Source organism: Pyxicephalus adspersus, chromosome 8, assembly GCF_032062135.1.
Source record: "Pyxicephalus adspersus chromosome 8, UCB_Pads_2.0, whole genome shotgun sequence".
Lineage (NCBI taxonomy): Eukaryota > Metazoa > Chordata > Amphibia > Anura > Pyxicephalidae > Pyxicephalus > Pyxicephalus adspersus.
This window is the reverse complement of record NC_092865.1, coordinates 61082989-61097619: the sequence shown is the minus strand read 5'-3', so window position 1 is coordinate 61097619 and position 14631 is coordinate 61082989. Positions and strand designations below refer to the sequence as shown.

The 14631-nt window shown below is 37.0% G+C and overlaps 1 protein-coding gene across 3 annotated transcripts in view; it reads right to left on the bottom strand.

The window, feature by feature from the left end:
• Positions 1-8130: 8130 nt before the first annotated feature.
• FAM107A (family with sequence similarity 107 member A) overlaps positions 8131-14631 on the bottom strand; it is an 83338-nt gene continuing 76837 nt past the window's right edge. For all 3 annotated transcript variants that reach the window (XM_072420869.1, XM_072420867.1, XM_072420868.1), the window contains one exon: positions 8131-13984. In XM_072420869.1, the coding sequence (XP_072276970.1) occupies positions 13871-13984 (114 nt within the window). In that variant the 3' untranslated portion in view covers positions 8131-13870. The remainder of the gene's footprint in view (positions 13985-14631) is intronic.

The window sequence follows — 14631 nt, the reverse complement described above, 5'->3', positions numbered from 1 at the left end:
TGCACAGAACCCCCTTCTATATATTTCCAACTTTTCCCCAAAAAATGGTGCCACAACCCTTAGGTCTGGAAACATACAACATTGGCTAGCACATTTTGGCAGTGGTGTTGTCCCCATGGCTGCATCCTTTACAACCATAAGGTTCACCTAGTATGCGGTAAATGCCATATGTTACCCCTAGCGTGTGTGTTTATTCATTGCTTGTTGGTGGACCCTGACACTGGCAGTGTGGTCCATCAAAACCAACATGTTTCATTCTACATGATTGTAAAGGGCAGGGAAGTCTTTCACTTAATAATAATAAATAATAATAATAATAAAATAGATAAAAATAATAAACTAAATAAGGCCTTATGAGTGCTGCCTGGAAATCTGAGCTGAAATAATGTATTACATGTGAGGGCTGGTAGAGTGCCAGAGGTATTGATGAGTACCCTTTCCTACCAATTCATCATTCCAATGAATATTGAATCTCTGGAACATGTATAGTTTAATTAGCACATTTCTGGGAAATATTACCGCTTCTAATCCTTTTTTAATCAATATATAAGAGGATATCAGTGATCAAAAGAATAAAGAAGGATTCCTACTCATCATCCAGGATTATCTTATTTCGCTTAAGGGGGTCTCTTTATTAAATGGAAATATTAAAACACAAAGGTAGCTATGATCTTGGATTTAGTAGGATCACATAACAGCAATAATAAATGTACTTAATATAAACATTTAAATATATCACACCTAAGGGTAAAAATTGTTTTGCTTTATTGTGTGAAAATTGGGGTTTAACTCATTAATCACAAGTACTTCCAGAAATGGCAACCATCATATAAACTGCAAAGAAATCGAAGACAATATAAAAAATAGTATTTTGCTGGTCTTTCCTTGGCACAGCTTCCACAGCGTCCAGGTCCTCTAAAACTAAGATTCCCTATAAGGTGCCCACTGCCAACCCCCATTATTCCTCCAAAACTGTATTCATTCATTGTATGATTATTGAAAATCACCCGACCTATATAACGCACACAATTCTGTCATTTATAAATGGTAGCATAGCAAATTTAAATGTGGATAAACCCCACCAGGGCGTGCTCAGGATTTCATAGATAAAGCTTAATAGTATAGAGTTTACTTATAGGACTCAATTTATAAAACAGGGAATATGACATTCAAACTTGAAACATTCCCTCATGGGAATCAATTACTACTATCACTTACAAATGGACCTGGAAGATTCCCATGGGGGAATGTCTAGAGAAGTGTCTGATTCCCTGTTTTATAAATAGAGCTCAAAGTTTTGAATTAATATAAAAGAATATAAATTGCAGCATGACCCATTCACACATCAGCAGCCACATTTTGTTACTTTCCTCTCTGAAATTCCACATTTTGAACAAACAGACTTAAACCAGAACTTTTGACAATTAGAATATTTTTATTACAGTAATGAGAAATATTTCTGGTAACAAGTCACACGTAAAGCAGAAAATACTCAATAAAAATATATACAACGTTTATTTTACATGTCATAACAATTCCTAGCTTTATAAATAATCGACTGTGCTTTTCCTTCCAAAAGAGTGTCAAGCAGCAGTGCTGAGTGTACCGGTGTCAATGTGAACCTCTCTGGGCTTATTCAGTAAGCAGAGATCAATGATGACATGACAAAGTTTTGCAACCCAAAGGTAAATCATGATGGAGAAAGTTTTGATTGGCTAGAAATGGGTAATTTCACTAAACTGAAATCCGATTGGTTACTGACTGTGGCACATCCTTACCGTCCTGTGTAATGCCAAATTAAAAAACCTTAGCTGTATAGATAAAGGAAAGTGCAATGTGTAAATGTGATATGCAAAGTGCACAAACAGATACCTAGAGATTTATGGTTCAGATGGATATTTAGGAGCACAAATGAATGAAAATATTTTTTGTATTAAATAATTAAATGTGTATCATATAAAACTATTATAAACAAATATATTTAACTTTATACAATTGTCCCATTTTTTGCCCAATTGAACCCCCAACTGCAAGGTGTGGGGGTGTCACCTTGACAATATCATAAGTGTACACATTTTGCTTTTCTAGAATGGCTAATATCAATAATCTCGGTTAAGACATACGTCCTAATGCAAGCATGAGTTTTGGTGTAATTTGGCAAGACTGTAAGCTCTTTGGGGCAGGGTCCTCTACCCCTGTGTCTCTGTCTGTATGTGTCTGTCATTTGCAACCCCTATTTAATGTACAACACTGTGTAATAAATTTGCGCTATATAAATCCTTTTTATTATTATTAATAATAATAAAGACTGACTAGTTGGGGATTTGCCATAGCTCATCCATAAACAAAGTTGGATTGATACAACTAAAAATTACTGGTATCCATTGTATGCAGAGTCCATTTCCAAGGCATTAGCAACATAGGCAAGTTTTCTAGAGCGCCACCTAGTGGAGGGGGTTCCACTTTCAGGTCAGCCACATGCAGTGCAGCACAGGGAAGTGTGGTACTAAAGCCAAATCTTCCATCTGTGAAATCTGGTCACTTAACATGGATCTAAGATTGAGCTTCCCAGCTTAATCCGTTGGGTGGTAGAACAGATAGTTATAAAATGTATATCACCCATGTGCTATTCTGTATATGTGAAGGAGGGGGGATGAGGTGTGCAGCTCCTGGTATATAGGGGGGTGCATGTATGTGGGGTACTACACTGGGTGAGGTTGGGGGTGCATCAAAATCTCCGAAAAGTACCCTCATCATAGGTCTGGATTTACTAAAGTCCCAGGTATAACAAAAGACAAAAACTAAATAATTAATGCCCATACACAAAGTCTTACTGCTATATTATTATTATTATTATTATTATCATTTTGTGTTGTGGAATGTTATTCTTTTAAACAGATAAAGAAAATACATAACACACAAATAAATATAAAATAATATTAAATGTATTCTAAAGCAATAATCAATATAAACATAATATAGAAACAGTGCAAAAAATACATGACCATAATAGATATTACAAAACAGAGCAATAAACCAATAAAATCCACCATAATAATGAACAAAAGTGAAGTAACAATAATATAGAGTATAACCTGCAAGTGTTACGCTGTGATAGGGAGACTTACAAAAGGCGTTACATTCTCCCTGATCTCCGAACACTCTGGATCTAAACCCAGAAACAAAAATGTCATCCATTGCAGCCCTTAGGTGTGGTGTCTGCATTTGTTTTTTCTCTTTTTTATTCTGATGAGCCTGCCAGTAACACAGGTCCTGTCTTAGGGTGACAACGCTTGCTCACTTTACTGTATAGTAGAGGGGTGTTGTCACCCTAAGACAGGAAGATGTTGGGACAAGAGAAACCCGCTCTCTCTTCTTCTTCATAACACGGGGTTCTGTAGACCTCAGAGATAACTGGGAACAATGCTGATACAAATTCCGGACAGGGAGTTATCAGCTCACAAGATTTCTGACAGGATTGACAGGTATTTTTTAAAATAGATATAACTAATATCGCAGCTACAAACAAAAGACCATTGTATGGCCAAATCAGAATCAAAAACTACTGAATTTTGTTCTGTACCTGCAAAAGCCACCGCATGAACTGCAGCACAATTGCTCGCATTATTTGTCTCTGCTGGAACATGTGACAAACTATAAAAGGATGGGAACATTTGCTACCAAATTGCAAGATATTTGATTATAATAAGAGGACTCGATCAAATGCATGCTGAAGAATAATGACCCCTCCAGAAACATTTTAATTTTTTATACTTTTTTTAATCCCTAGTTAGAAGCTTACTCTTCCCTATGGAAATCTAAACTTGCCCCAACAAATTAAAAATGAAGTTAATGCTTTTAAAATGAGTTGCTTTCTAATATCAAGTTTTTAACGAATATGCCTGTCTTCCACTCATTACTACAAGCCTGCACTAATATTAATTGGGGTTAAATGTTAAAATAGGGCTGCAGGTGCACAGGTTCTCTATGCTGCCCCCCGATGTTAATAAATGGTGCTACAAGACCCCCAGCATTTGAAGGAAACGGCGGCTGACCCTTATATCTGCATTGATTATTAACCGACCACAACTGCCTGTATACTCAAAGGAGCTGTCTGCCTAAAGTATTACATATGGTTACCTTTCTTTGTGTTACTTTGGTGGCCAGCTAGAAGCTGATAAGAAGATAGTGGGGTAAATGCCCCCAAGGTCACTCATCTAAAAAATCCAAGATCTAGGATTGGGAGTGTTAATTGTTCCCTATGGCATGCTTTTAGTTAGGGTGGCATCACGTGTAATAAGCACATCTGTTTATTGGTGTCACTGACCCCTCATTTACTGCAGATTCTGTACAGTAAAGAGAACTATAAATGAAACTGCTGTGACTGCTAATAAATAATTTTATATATATATGTATATTATATTTATTAAGTCAACCTTAAAATACAATAATATTTGTGTTTTGTGTACTTTACTATATTATCATTTTCTCAATATATAAGCAGACTTTACTTTTTGCTGACCCTCAGCTAACTGATTAAAAACACTAAACTCTGCATTCTGTAATAACATCAAACTCCCACAATGGATGAGGCATCCACAGGTCATTTTATCTGTTCCTTTCTGCATGTAAAACAATAAAGCTCACCGTACAATAGCGCAACGGTCACCAACTTTCCAGACCTCACAGACCACTAAATTCATTATTTTAAATCCTGCGGATCATTAATATGAAGTTTTGTAAAAAGATAAATACATTTGTAAAATAATGATCTTCCTAATGGTGCCTGACAAGGACTGTGGAGGCTCTGATTTATTGATCAGCTCACAGTAAGTGAAGTATTACTATTGTTACTATTATCATTATTTGTATAATCTTTGGTATTACTAAAGAAATGCAAAATATTTGTTTGCTTTTTCTCACTCATTATGGGTTTATTTCATTCTAAGACCAAACAAGAAATGATAGTTATCAAAGTCAAACTATTTGATGCCATTAAATATAACAGTTAAAGAAAATACAATCATCTCAGATCATCTGAGAAATAAACAAATAAAATAAAACAATGGGATGAGAATCGGTATTGGCGGAGCGGGGTGACTGTTGTATTGGTGGAAACAATACTGAAGCGTACGGCTCTGCAGAGGTTCGGTCATACAACTCTGGTACAGTTTGTTAATTTATTGCAAAATAAAAGTGAAAATTGTCATTCAGAATATAAGAATTATTAGAATATTATTTTTGTTTTATTATCAATAAAACATTCTTCCGACCTGCATTTGACATCCTGCAAGTGGCATCCCCATTCCTATAAACTGGCATTCAAATGCAAAACCTGGTTAGAGCAGACAAAGATTTACAGATGTAGAGATCATACAATCATATTGCATTGTGTCAAGCTTCAATCTGTGCTATTCACAATATTGTAGATGCATAGAACCAATGCTTCTGGCTTTGTGTCCCGCCTGTGAAGTTATGATAGGGGACAGTGACCTTTCTTCCCTGGTAAATCCCAACCTGGCACATAGGAGTTCCACTGGATGGAAAAACAGAGCATGCTAAAGCCTTAAAGGTGCCCATGTGTAATGTAATCCATTATTCAAGAAATATGTTCTGACCAAAAGACTAAAGTTGGATTAGAATACATTGTAATTGTTTTTTTATAGATTAATTCATTAAAATGTGACGATTGGGTGAAATGGCAATGTTCCTTTTACTGCTTATCAAATCTAGAGCTGACTGAATGGTCAGATAAAGATTCTTTAACAACCCCCTTCCTACCTACAGATATGTGTGTGGCAGTAAAACCAAAAACCAATTTTAGATCCAAATTATAAATATTAAAAGGAACACAATGAGCTCAGACCTTTAGCTCTTGTCATGTCATTCTAAATCACACCAGCAGGTGGCAGTGAAATGAAACACACCCATACTCAAGGGGGATAACTTACTAAAAGGAATATAGGCTGTTCCCATTGGAATTCCTTGCAAAGAATATTTCAATTAGCTTTGTACAGGACATAAAGCACTGCTGACCTTAACCATCAAATCCTGTGCCAAAACCGGCCCTTTTCTTCCTTTTATTTCCTTACACGGTATTGGGTCTTTTTTTTGGCAAAACAAACTATTGCTTCATAGAGTGAGCTAAGTGAGTTCACCTTTGCAGGGGAATAGATGAACAGTCTAAGTTTCTTTAGTAATGTTAATGTTAAGCAACACAACTAACATGGCAATAAAAAGGGACAGGAAAAAAGGAAGTATGAGGTCAGATTCAGACCTGCAGCAGCTCACAGCAGTTGTTTGAGCTGTTTGCACCCCAGCGGTGGTTCTAGAGTCAGTTTTTGCAGTGAGAGTGTGCAGAAATGGAAGGTACTAGACCTCATACATTCTCTATAGCAGCAGTCGCCAACCGGCTGGTGTACCCCAGAGCCGCGGATCATGTCTCCCGTATGGATCAGGGCAGTGTCTTAGATCTGCGATGGGAGAGTGGGCAGGTTCTGGCATCATGACGTCACTCGGGGGGAGGTTTCTTCCCCTTTAAGTGACACGCTGCTTCCCGTGCATCCGCGACCTGGAGTGCGTGAAATTAGCTAATAAGGTTTCCGACCACTGCTCTATAGGACTGCTACGGGTAGAAGCTATAAAGGAAACCTCTACCCTGAAGCAATAGTTCACTGGCATGAGGAAGTGGTATCTGCACCACAACCTCAAACTACACAAAAATACACTTACCTTTAACCCTGCAGATCCCTCGATGGCGCTGGTCCTTCTTACAACCCGGTCCGACACCATCTTTTACCTTCTCTTCCAATCTTGCTCCATCACCCAATCTCGCACTGCACAGGTGTGAGTTCGGGTCACGTAGCTGCTGTGAACATGAAAAGAGAGACGATCTCACTGCGCATGCGTGAGATCGGCATCTCTTTCCCCTTGGTGGGAAAATACCCCTTCTGTGCATGCCCGAGATCCAGCCAGGGCCTCCCAGAATCCGTGACCTAAGTATCTCAAGAGGCTATGAACTCCCATTCTGCAATCAAGACTTAAAGGGGTGGTGCTGCACCCTGTTTTTTGCACTTAAAAAAACAAAAACATTTTTACTTTATTTAGAAGGTGGTCTACTTTTCCATGTAAAGTAAAAATGATGAGTTTAGGTACACTTTAATGTAACAAAGAAGAGAATAAATCACTGAATTGCTTCCCTATAAATGTATAAAATGCTCCTGTGCTGAATTCCACAATAAGGTGTTACATAAACATCCTCATATTATGAATCAATCCTTCTGTGATATGAAAATAAAGTTCACTTGGAAAATGTCAGAGCGTCGTACATGACTGTACATGACAGTACATGGGAGTTCTGCAGGCAGGCTTGCGGTTCTATCTAACGCCTGACATTTATACATTTATTAGTTGGGAATTGAAGATCTGCATGCAGAGACACTGAAATCACCATAGAGAAAATTCAATAAATAATTATTTGTAAAGATATGGATTTTTTTATAAATGATTTGCTTTTTATATATTTTTATTCCTGAGCTAGAATAAGATTTACAGCGATAGTGGATTTATAAGAAATTGAATAGGTCATACCTGTGTTTACTTCAACCATCCAATCACATGAAAGCAAATATCATATTTTATTCATTTCCCTTACACATGACTGGGTAGTCAAAGTGAACATAGCTTCATCTTAATCACCAAGGAAAGTGAATACAGAATGAATGGTATACATACTTTTATCAATAATTTTTTGTGGTCAGTATATGTTATCTGTAGAAAACTAGACTTGTGAGTAATCATTGGGTCTGATTTATTAAAGACTGGAGAGGGTACATTTTTATCAGTGAACCTGGGTGATTCAAAAAAACCTGGAATGGATCTAGTCCAGGATTGCAAACATTTGCTAACAAATAGCAAAATATTTTAAGAAATCCATTCCAGGTTTGCTGGATCACTCAGCTCCACTGATGTAAGTGTATCCTCCCTAGCCTTGGATAAATAAATCAGGTTGTAGTAACAATAGTTTTTTCCATTAGGCATCATGGAAATTATTGATGGGCAAACATTAGATCTTCATTTAAACATTGCCTACAGTAAAGGTGATATATATTCAAATAAAAACATAGGGAATTTGCTTTTTAATCGTTTATTCAACAAAAATATCAATATAATGACATTCTGTGGAAAAAGTAAGTACACCCTTGGCCTCAAGGGCTGGCATTGCCCCTTTAACAGAATTTTATTTCTAATGGGCATTTTGCATGACTATCCACCAGTATCTGACACTGACCATTCCATCATGTGAAAAAAACTTCAGTTCTAATATATTTGTGTAATTTCCTACCATGAACTGCCTATTACAAAGGATTCACATGATTTCAATGAGAGTGCTTCCAACATTGATGTTGGCCTATGAAAGACTGTTTGTAAGGATCTGATATGTCTCTGATAAATATATTTGTTTTTAGACCATTTTCTTATCTACATGCTACTGATTGCTCAATTAGAACTTAGATTAGAGTTTGTAAAAATGTTATTTGTATCATGGAATAAATGGTAAACCACATTTTATATGTAAGAGAGACACCTTGTGGACAATACCAGAGCTACAATACCTGACATTTATAAAGAAGTTTGACTTTTTTATTAAGAGAGCTCAAACATACAATAATAGTACAAAAGAGGGGCAATACAGGTGGTTTTGCATTAACGTTGTTTTCTGAAAGCATTGGGAACACTGAATTTGAAGAATTCTAAATACACTGGGTTGAGTTGAAAGGTTGTACACACAATGGACCTTTATATTTTATTTAAATCGTTAGTCATTGTAAATTGGTTTTGCCTTATTTTTTGTAGTAGATAGAAAGTTTATCACATCAGGCAAAAATCTAACGCTGGGCATTTGGCAGGTTTATTATTTACAATCACATAATTTACAGTAATCATTGTAATCTTTATGCAAAAATGATTAAAATCCCCATATTATGTCTGCAATCCATTTACAACCAACATTATAAAATGCTGATATTTTGTTTCATAGCCAATTGCAGAAATCTCTAGAAGTATCCCGGAATTTCTTGTTATTAATATATTATAGCTAATGTCATTTTGTGATACAGGAAGTCCCTTAGTTAAGGCCATCCGACATACGGACGACTCATAGATACAGACAGGGCTTCCCTGCTCGCTTGTGTGCAGGGCGGAAGCTTGATGGAGCGGACGGGAGCGGGCAGGTTGACTTGCAGAAGAAATCTTTTGCTAAACACAGCTGAGGTTGTGGGTGATCTTAAGGGCTGAGCTGATCTGTAATATCTTGTAACTCTTTAATGACCAAGACAAAATCTGCAGTTGTTTCTTTTTGCATATCAAAGCACAGCTTGCTCCAGAAGTTAATGACTGTTAATGTCTGGGCCGCATAAAGTTTTTATTTTTTGCTTTGTTTGTGATTAACTCACAGTGAGGATTTTATACAGTAACTGACACCACGCTGCCTAATAATATGTTGAGACAAACATCTATCCCAATTGCATTTATTATAATAATGTACCTGTTTCGACTTACATACAAATTCAACTTAAGAACAAACCTACAGTCCCTATCTCGCATGTAACCCGGGGACTACCTGTACTTATAAGGCATAATAAAACAAAACGGACTGTGATTTATAAAAGGTAATTAGTTCACTGTTCTGCATTACAGAATCAAATACAATGAAGTGTGGAGTCAATTTTAGGTTTAGTTCATCTCTCAGCAATCAGCAGCAGAGTAATACAACAGAGAATATATAGTGGAAAGATCTGCTAAATTTGATACAATGAAATTACAGGTTATATAGTCATATAGTTTTAGTATATATGGCCCTTTCACACCCATTGTGAACTCACCCGGCTGGCAGTAGACTATTACTATGCTCCCAGGAGTGCCAAACCACACTTTGGGGAACACAGCGCCGACACAAATCTTTAAACCATAACCACGTAGCCATTAGTGACTTTTTTTTAAACTGCACCAAAATTTGATGCAGCCAAATGTGCAGACAGTTCTCAAACTCTCTCATTCACTTGAATGGGAGAAGATAAAACTGTGGTTAAGCCTACATCAGAACCCTGCAGCTCACCACTGGTCTAAAATGGCCCACTGGTCTAAGATTGTACAGGGATAGTATACTGTAAGTCAAGTTCCAGGAAGCTTTTATTAAAAAGTATGAACACTACAATTACTGATTTCTCCATCTAAAATAATGCTAGCTGCTGAGCTGTCATGTGGATCCATTTATTTCAGTGGATTTTGAAGCCCTGCCATGGCAAATGTGAAAAGGCCATAAGTTCTAGCCTGGGTAGCCACATTTTTCATCTGAGTCTGTAGATACTGAGGCCAGAGACAGGCAGCCATCTTTAAAAGAAGAATAACATCAGAAGCCTTCATATTTCTCACAATACATATTTTCTTTTATAAAGTATCTTAACAATTTAATGTAGCATTAGATTTTAAAACCATGCCATTGTGTATAATTTGCTGGAGGCAGACATTTTTGTTCCTTACATATGCAGCTTGTGCACTTCTTACATACTTCTTTTTCCCATGCATCAAATCCGATGTGGTTAAAACAACAATCTGTAACTGAGTTTAATGAAACTGTCATTAGGCAGAGAATGCAAATTACATTACCTGATATACATATGACCACTAAAAGGAGCTTTTACAAAACTGTGAAATACAAGGATCAAAATAATTAAACAGCAATCAAGTATAAAAGTAATACCATTAAGAAATACATCCAGGCAGGTGCTAAAATAACAAATTAAAATTGTGCTTACTGAAAGCACGCTATACTTTCCCTTTAAATGAGTTGTGTCCAGTGTGTTTAGCAATATGGAGAGCGCTGGGAACAAGTCATTACACCTAAAATGTTATACCTTCTTTCTCCTGTAGGAGGTGCAACAGGTATACTGTTGGGTAACAGTTTCATTCATAATAAATGCTCATTAATATATAACTGAATTTTTATAGTTGTCAGAATAAAATATATAATTTAAGTCTTTGTTAGGTTATTTCTATAAAACTTATCAAGATAAAAAGCATACAAATCTCAACAAACAGGCCTCTTCAACTGAACCAGCAATGAGCAAAATGCTTTAACTCATTGCAACCAACCAGAAGTCATCTTCCATGACAGCAGTAACTTGGGATCTGATTGGTTGCTATAACTTGCTTATTTTTGCACATAAGCATTTCTCTTCACTGATATACTGAATAAGCCTAAAGATAAAGTGCAATGTTAGATTTACCATGAGTACCTGCAAGCAAAATCATGCTATAGAAATTATGTAATTGACTTTGTTAAAAAAATAGTTTTTGCTGTACTTAACATACTGTACATGATTGATAGAATTAATGATTAATTAGGCTATAGAAAACTACAGTAATGCCAAAATAAATATATGTTCCATTTGTAGTATATAGCAATAAATTCTGATATGATAGGGCTTAATGTTTAATCAGTGGTGATGAGTATTTTAGGGTTCTTCCAATGCTGGCAGTATCACCATTAGATCATGCAGAACTAGGTTTGCAAATCTGGAATGTATCGGAAGCCATTTTTGCGCTCCTTTTGGCACCTCAGCTTTAACCAGCCTTGCTGCCAATCTCCTAAAATATGTCATAGATAATATAGCAATATATTAAAATAATAATGCTGCATTGCCAGCCTCTGTCTGGCTCCATGCCTCATCATAATCTTAGCTGGGCCACCGAGACAGCAAAATGAGGCTTCATTATTCAAAATGTTATCATGCTTCTTTGTACTATCAGTGACATTGTAGCCAATTATAGATTTAATAAAGGCCTGGATATTTTTCTTACTAATAATATCCACAATTATGATTGGCTGGAAGATAAACATTCAGATCTAGGAACTAAAACTCAGGGACTATTTAGAGTTATATTTTTTTCCAGAAAGTAGAATTGGTCAATGTTCCCTTCCTGTTGGTCAAAGCTGTTGAGTTGAGCAACCAAATTTAACTTTGTAAGTGCAAAACAAGTGTTTTGGTAGTTAGTCACATTAAATAGGACTTTTGTAACTCTCCAAGACACTTTATCAGTTTATGAAAACACATTTAACAAAAAATGTTAAATGTTTCAAACATTACCAGAACAAGAAGTCCAGTTGAATGTGACTAATTAGCACTAATAAATTACCTGGATAGAAGAGAACTTTTACAAAGTGTTGGCTATCTTTTCCTTCAGAATGCTTTCCTTACTTTTAAAGTGGGGATAAATCCTAAATACAATTTTGGTCTGTTTGGCCTTATGATATACAGTTTTCCCGATGGATAGCTGTACATAAATGGTAAAATATAGGTATCCTTTGCCCCCACATGTGGTGAATAAATGTAAATGGTACTTTTGATCTGGGCGTGCCATTGAATAGATATATTCACCACAATCTGGCTCCAGTCCTTTGAGTAGTTGGCAGGTTCTATAGACAACAACTTTTGAGGCAAAATAAGTGCATCACCTAGTAGTCTGCTGCTCACAGGGTCAGAGCCGAGGAATAGAATTAAGGTAACCATTGTAAAATTAAGCCAGAGAAAAAGGATCTATTCTGGACAATCTGCTTCTTAGGAAGATACTGGCTGGCCTATTGAGCAATGTAGAAACTGTTAAATGGTGATGGGGTCGTGGATGAGAAAGGACAAGGCGTTGTCTGAGATGTGCTGGTGATTTAGCATTTTCTAAGTATTGCCATGCATTCTGATGAGCAGTTTCCCCCATGTACACATTTTGCATTTCATCTAAATGATAAGATGACATGCAAATCTATATACCAGCATGGCTTGTATAGCTTGAACTTTATCACCTTGAAATGTCATCGGAAACATTTGGTTTGTTTTAAAACAGCTAATTGTTTCAGTGTTCACTAAGACAAAAGTGCAATAACTCTGGGGCACAGTTAAATATTATTACATATTTATATGAAACATAATCCCTTTCCTTTTACTTGTATGCATTTATTTCAGTAGCTGTATTTTATTAAGGCTTAAACACACACTGGCCTTTATCTATGCCTGAGAAATCATCTGAAGCACTTTAGATTATCATACGGTCTTAAAGTGCATCCCAAAATGAACGTCAGCAACATCAAGTCTCTGGCTCTGGGGTCCATGACTCTGGGGGCTTTGCAAAACTCCTTTGAGGGTTTGAAAAACACGTTGGCCATCTGCACTGCTCCATCTTGGTATTTGAATGGAAAAAGGCAATCTTGATTTTGTCAGTACCAAAGAATGCACTTGTTTCAATAGATTTGGAAGTTGTGGTGGTTAAAACAACTGGAATGTAGTAATACCCCTATTAGGAGGTTGATACAGCACAGAAGCCTTGAAAGGTCATGTGACAAAACCTCATATGGCAGTCACCTATGGCTATGAAACACTTGCATCTTGCACACAACATGCAGAGTATGTATGCAGTAAACCCCACTGTATTCATGATGTTTGCCAGTCATGGTACCGGCAGTCTCTTCTCCTTGTATCATCGGATGTACAGCACATACACATGGTAACCTACAGAAGAAGTGATGTCACACGGAAAGCGTAGGCAACACATCAGCTTAGCCACAAACCTTCACAGCCACGTGTGGTCATGTAACATAATTCCCCCTGGTGCTAGGGCCAAGCATCATGTATTAAACATTGGAGAAGCTATAGATTGAGTGGTACGCCTCTTCTGTGGACAGGAAGTTGTGGTACGCACTGCAGTTGGGATTAGGGAGAATTCCTTAAGGAGACATATCTGCAATGTCAGCCTAGTATACAGATGCCCAGGTGGCGTGACAAATTCAGCTCGACAGAAAACTTGAAGCTTGCTGGCCTTACAACATTCGGTCGTCGCTGGGCAGTGTGGCCGTTCTTCTCAAGTTCTCTTTCACTTTTATAAATTCCGGTGCATGACAATCTTCTTTAGGTTCTTCTTGTTCTTTTTCGAGCTGAACAGAAAACAGAAAGGTTAAAAAAAATATTCAGAATGAATCACCACCACTAAGTTGTGTTTGCAGCAGTTGTTTTGTACTTTGCTTTGTAAAACAAATGTCTGGTGCAGGGCATTAGATGTTTGCTGGTGTTGGCCCCAACTTTGAACCTAACCCTAAATACTTCCAGGTGACACACAAAAGTTGTTGAGCTAGTAAAACATTTTTCAGCAGTAAGTATTCAGCAGTGGGAATTTCAGCATCATCAGAAGTTATGTTCCAGGAATACCAAATTAAAGATTTATGGGAAAGGGGTGAATTATATCCAAATGATAAAGTACTGAGCAGGTAGTCCCCGAGTTAAGGACATCAGATATACGGCCGGCTCCTAGATACAAACGGGGCTTCACTGCTTGCTCGTGTGTAGGATGGAGGCTTGATGGGGGGTGGGGGTTGGTTTGCATAAACACAGCTGAAGTTATGGGTGATCTTAAGGACTGAGCTCTTCTGCAACATCTTGTAAATCTTTATTGACCAAGACAAACTCTGCAGTTGTTTATTTTTGCATATCAAAGCATAGCTTGCTCCAGAAGTTAATGGAGGGTCTAGAATGTCTATAAAGTTTTTTATTTGCTTTGATTACCTCACAGAGAGGATTTTATACA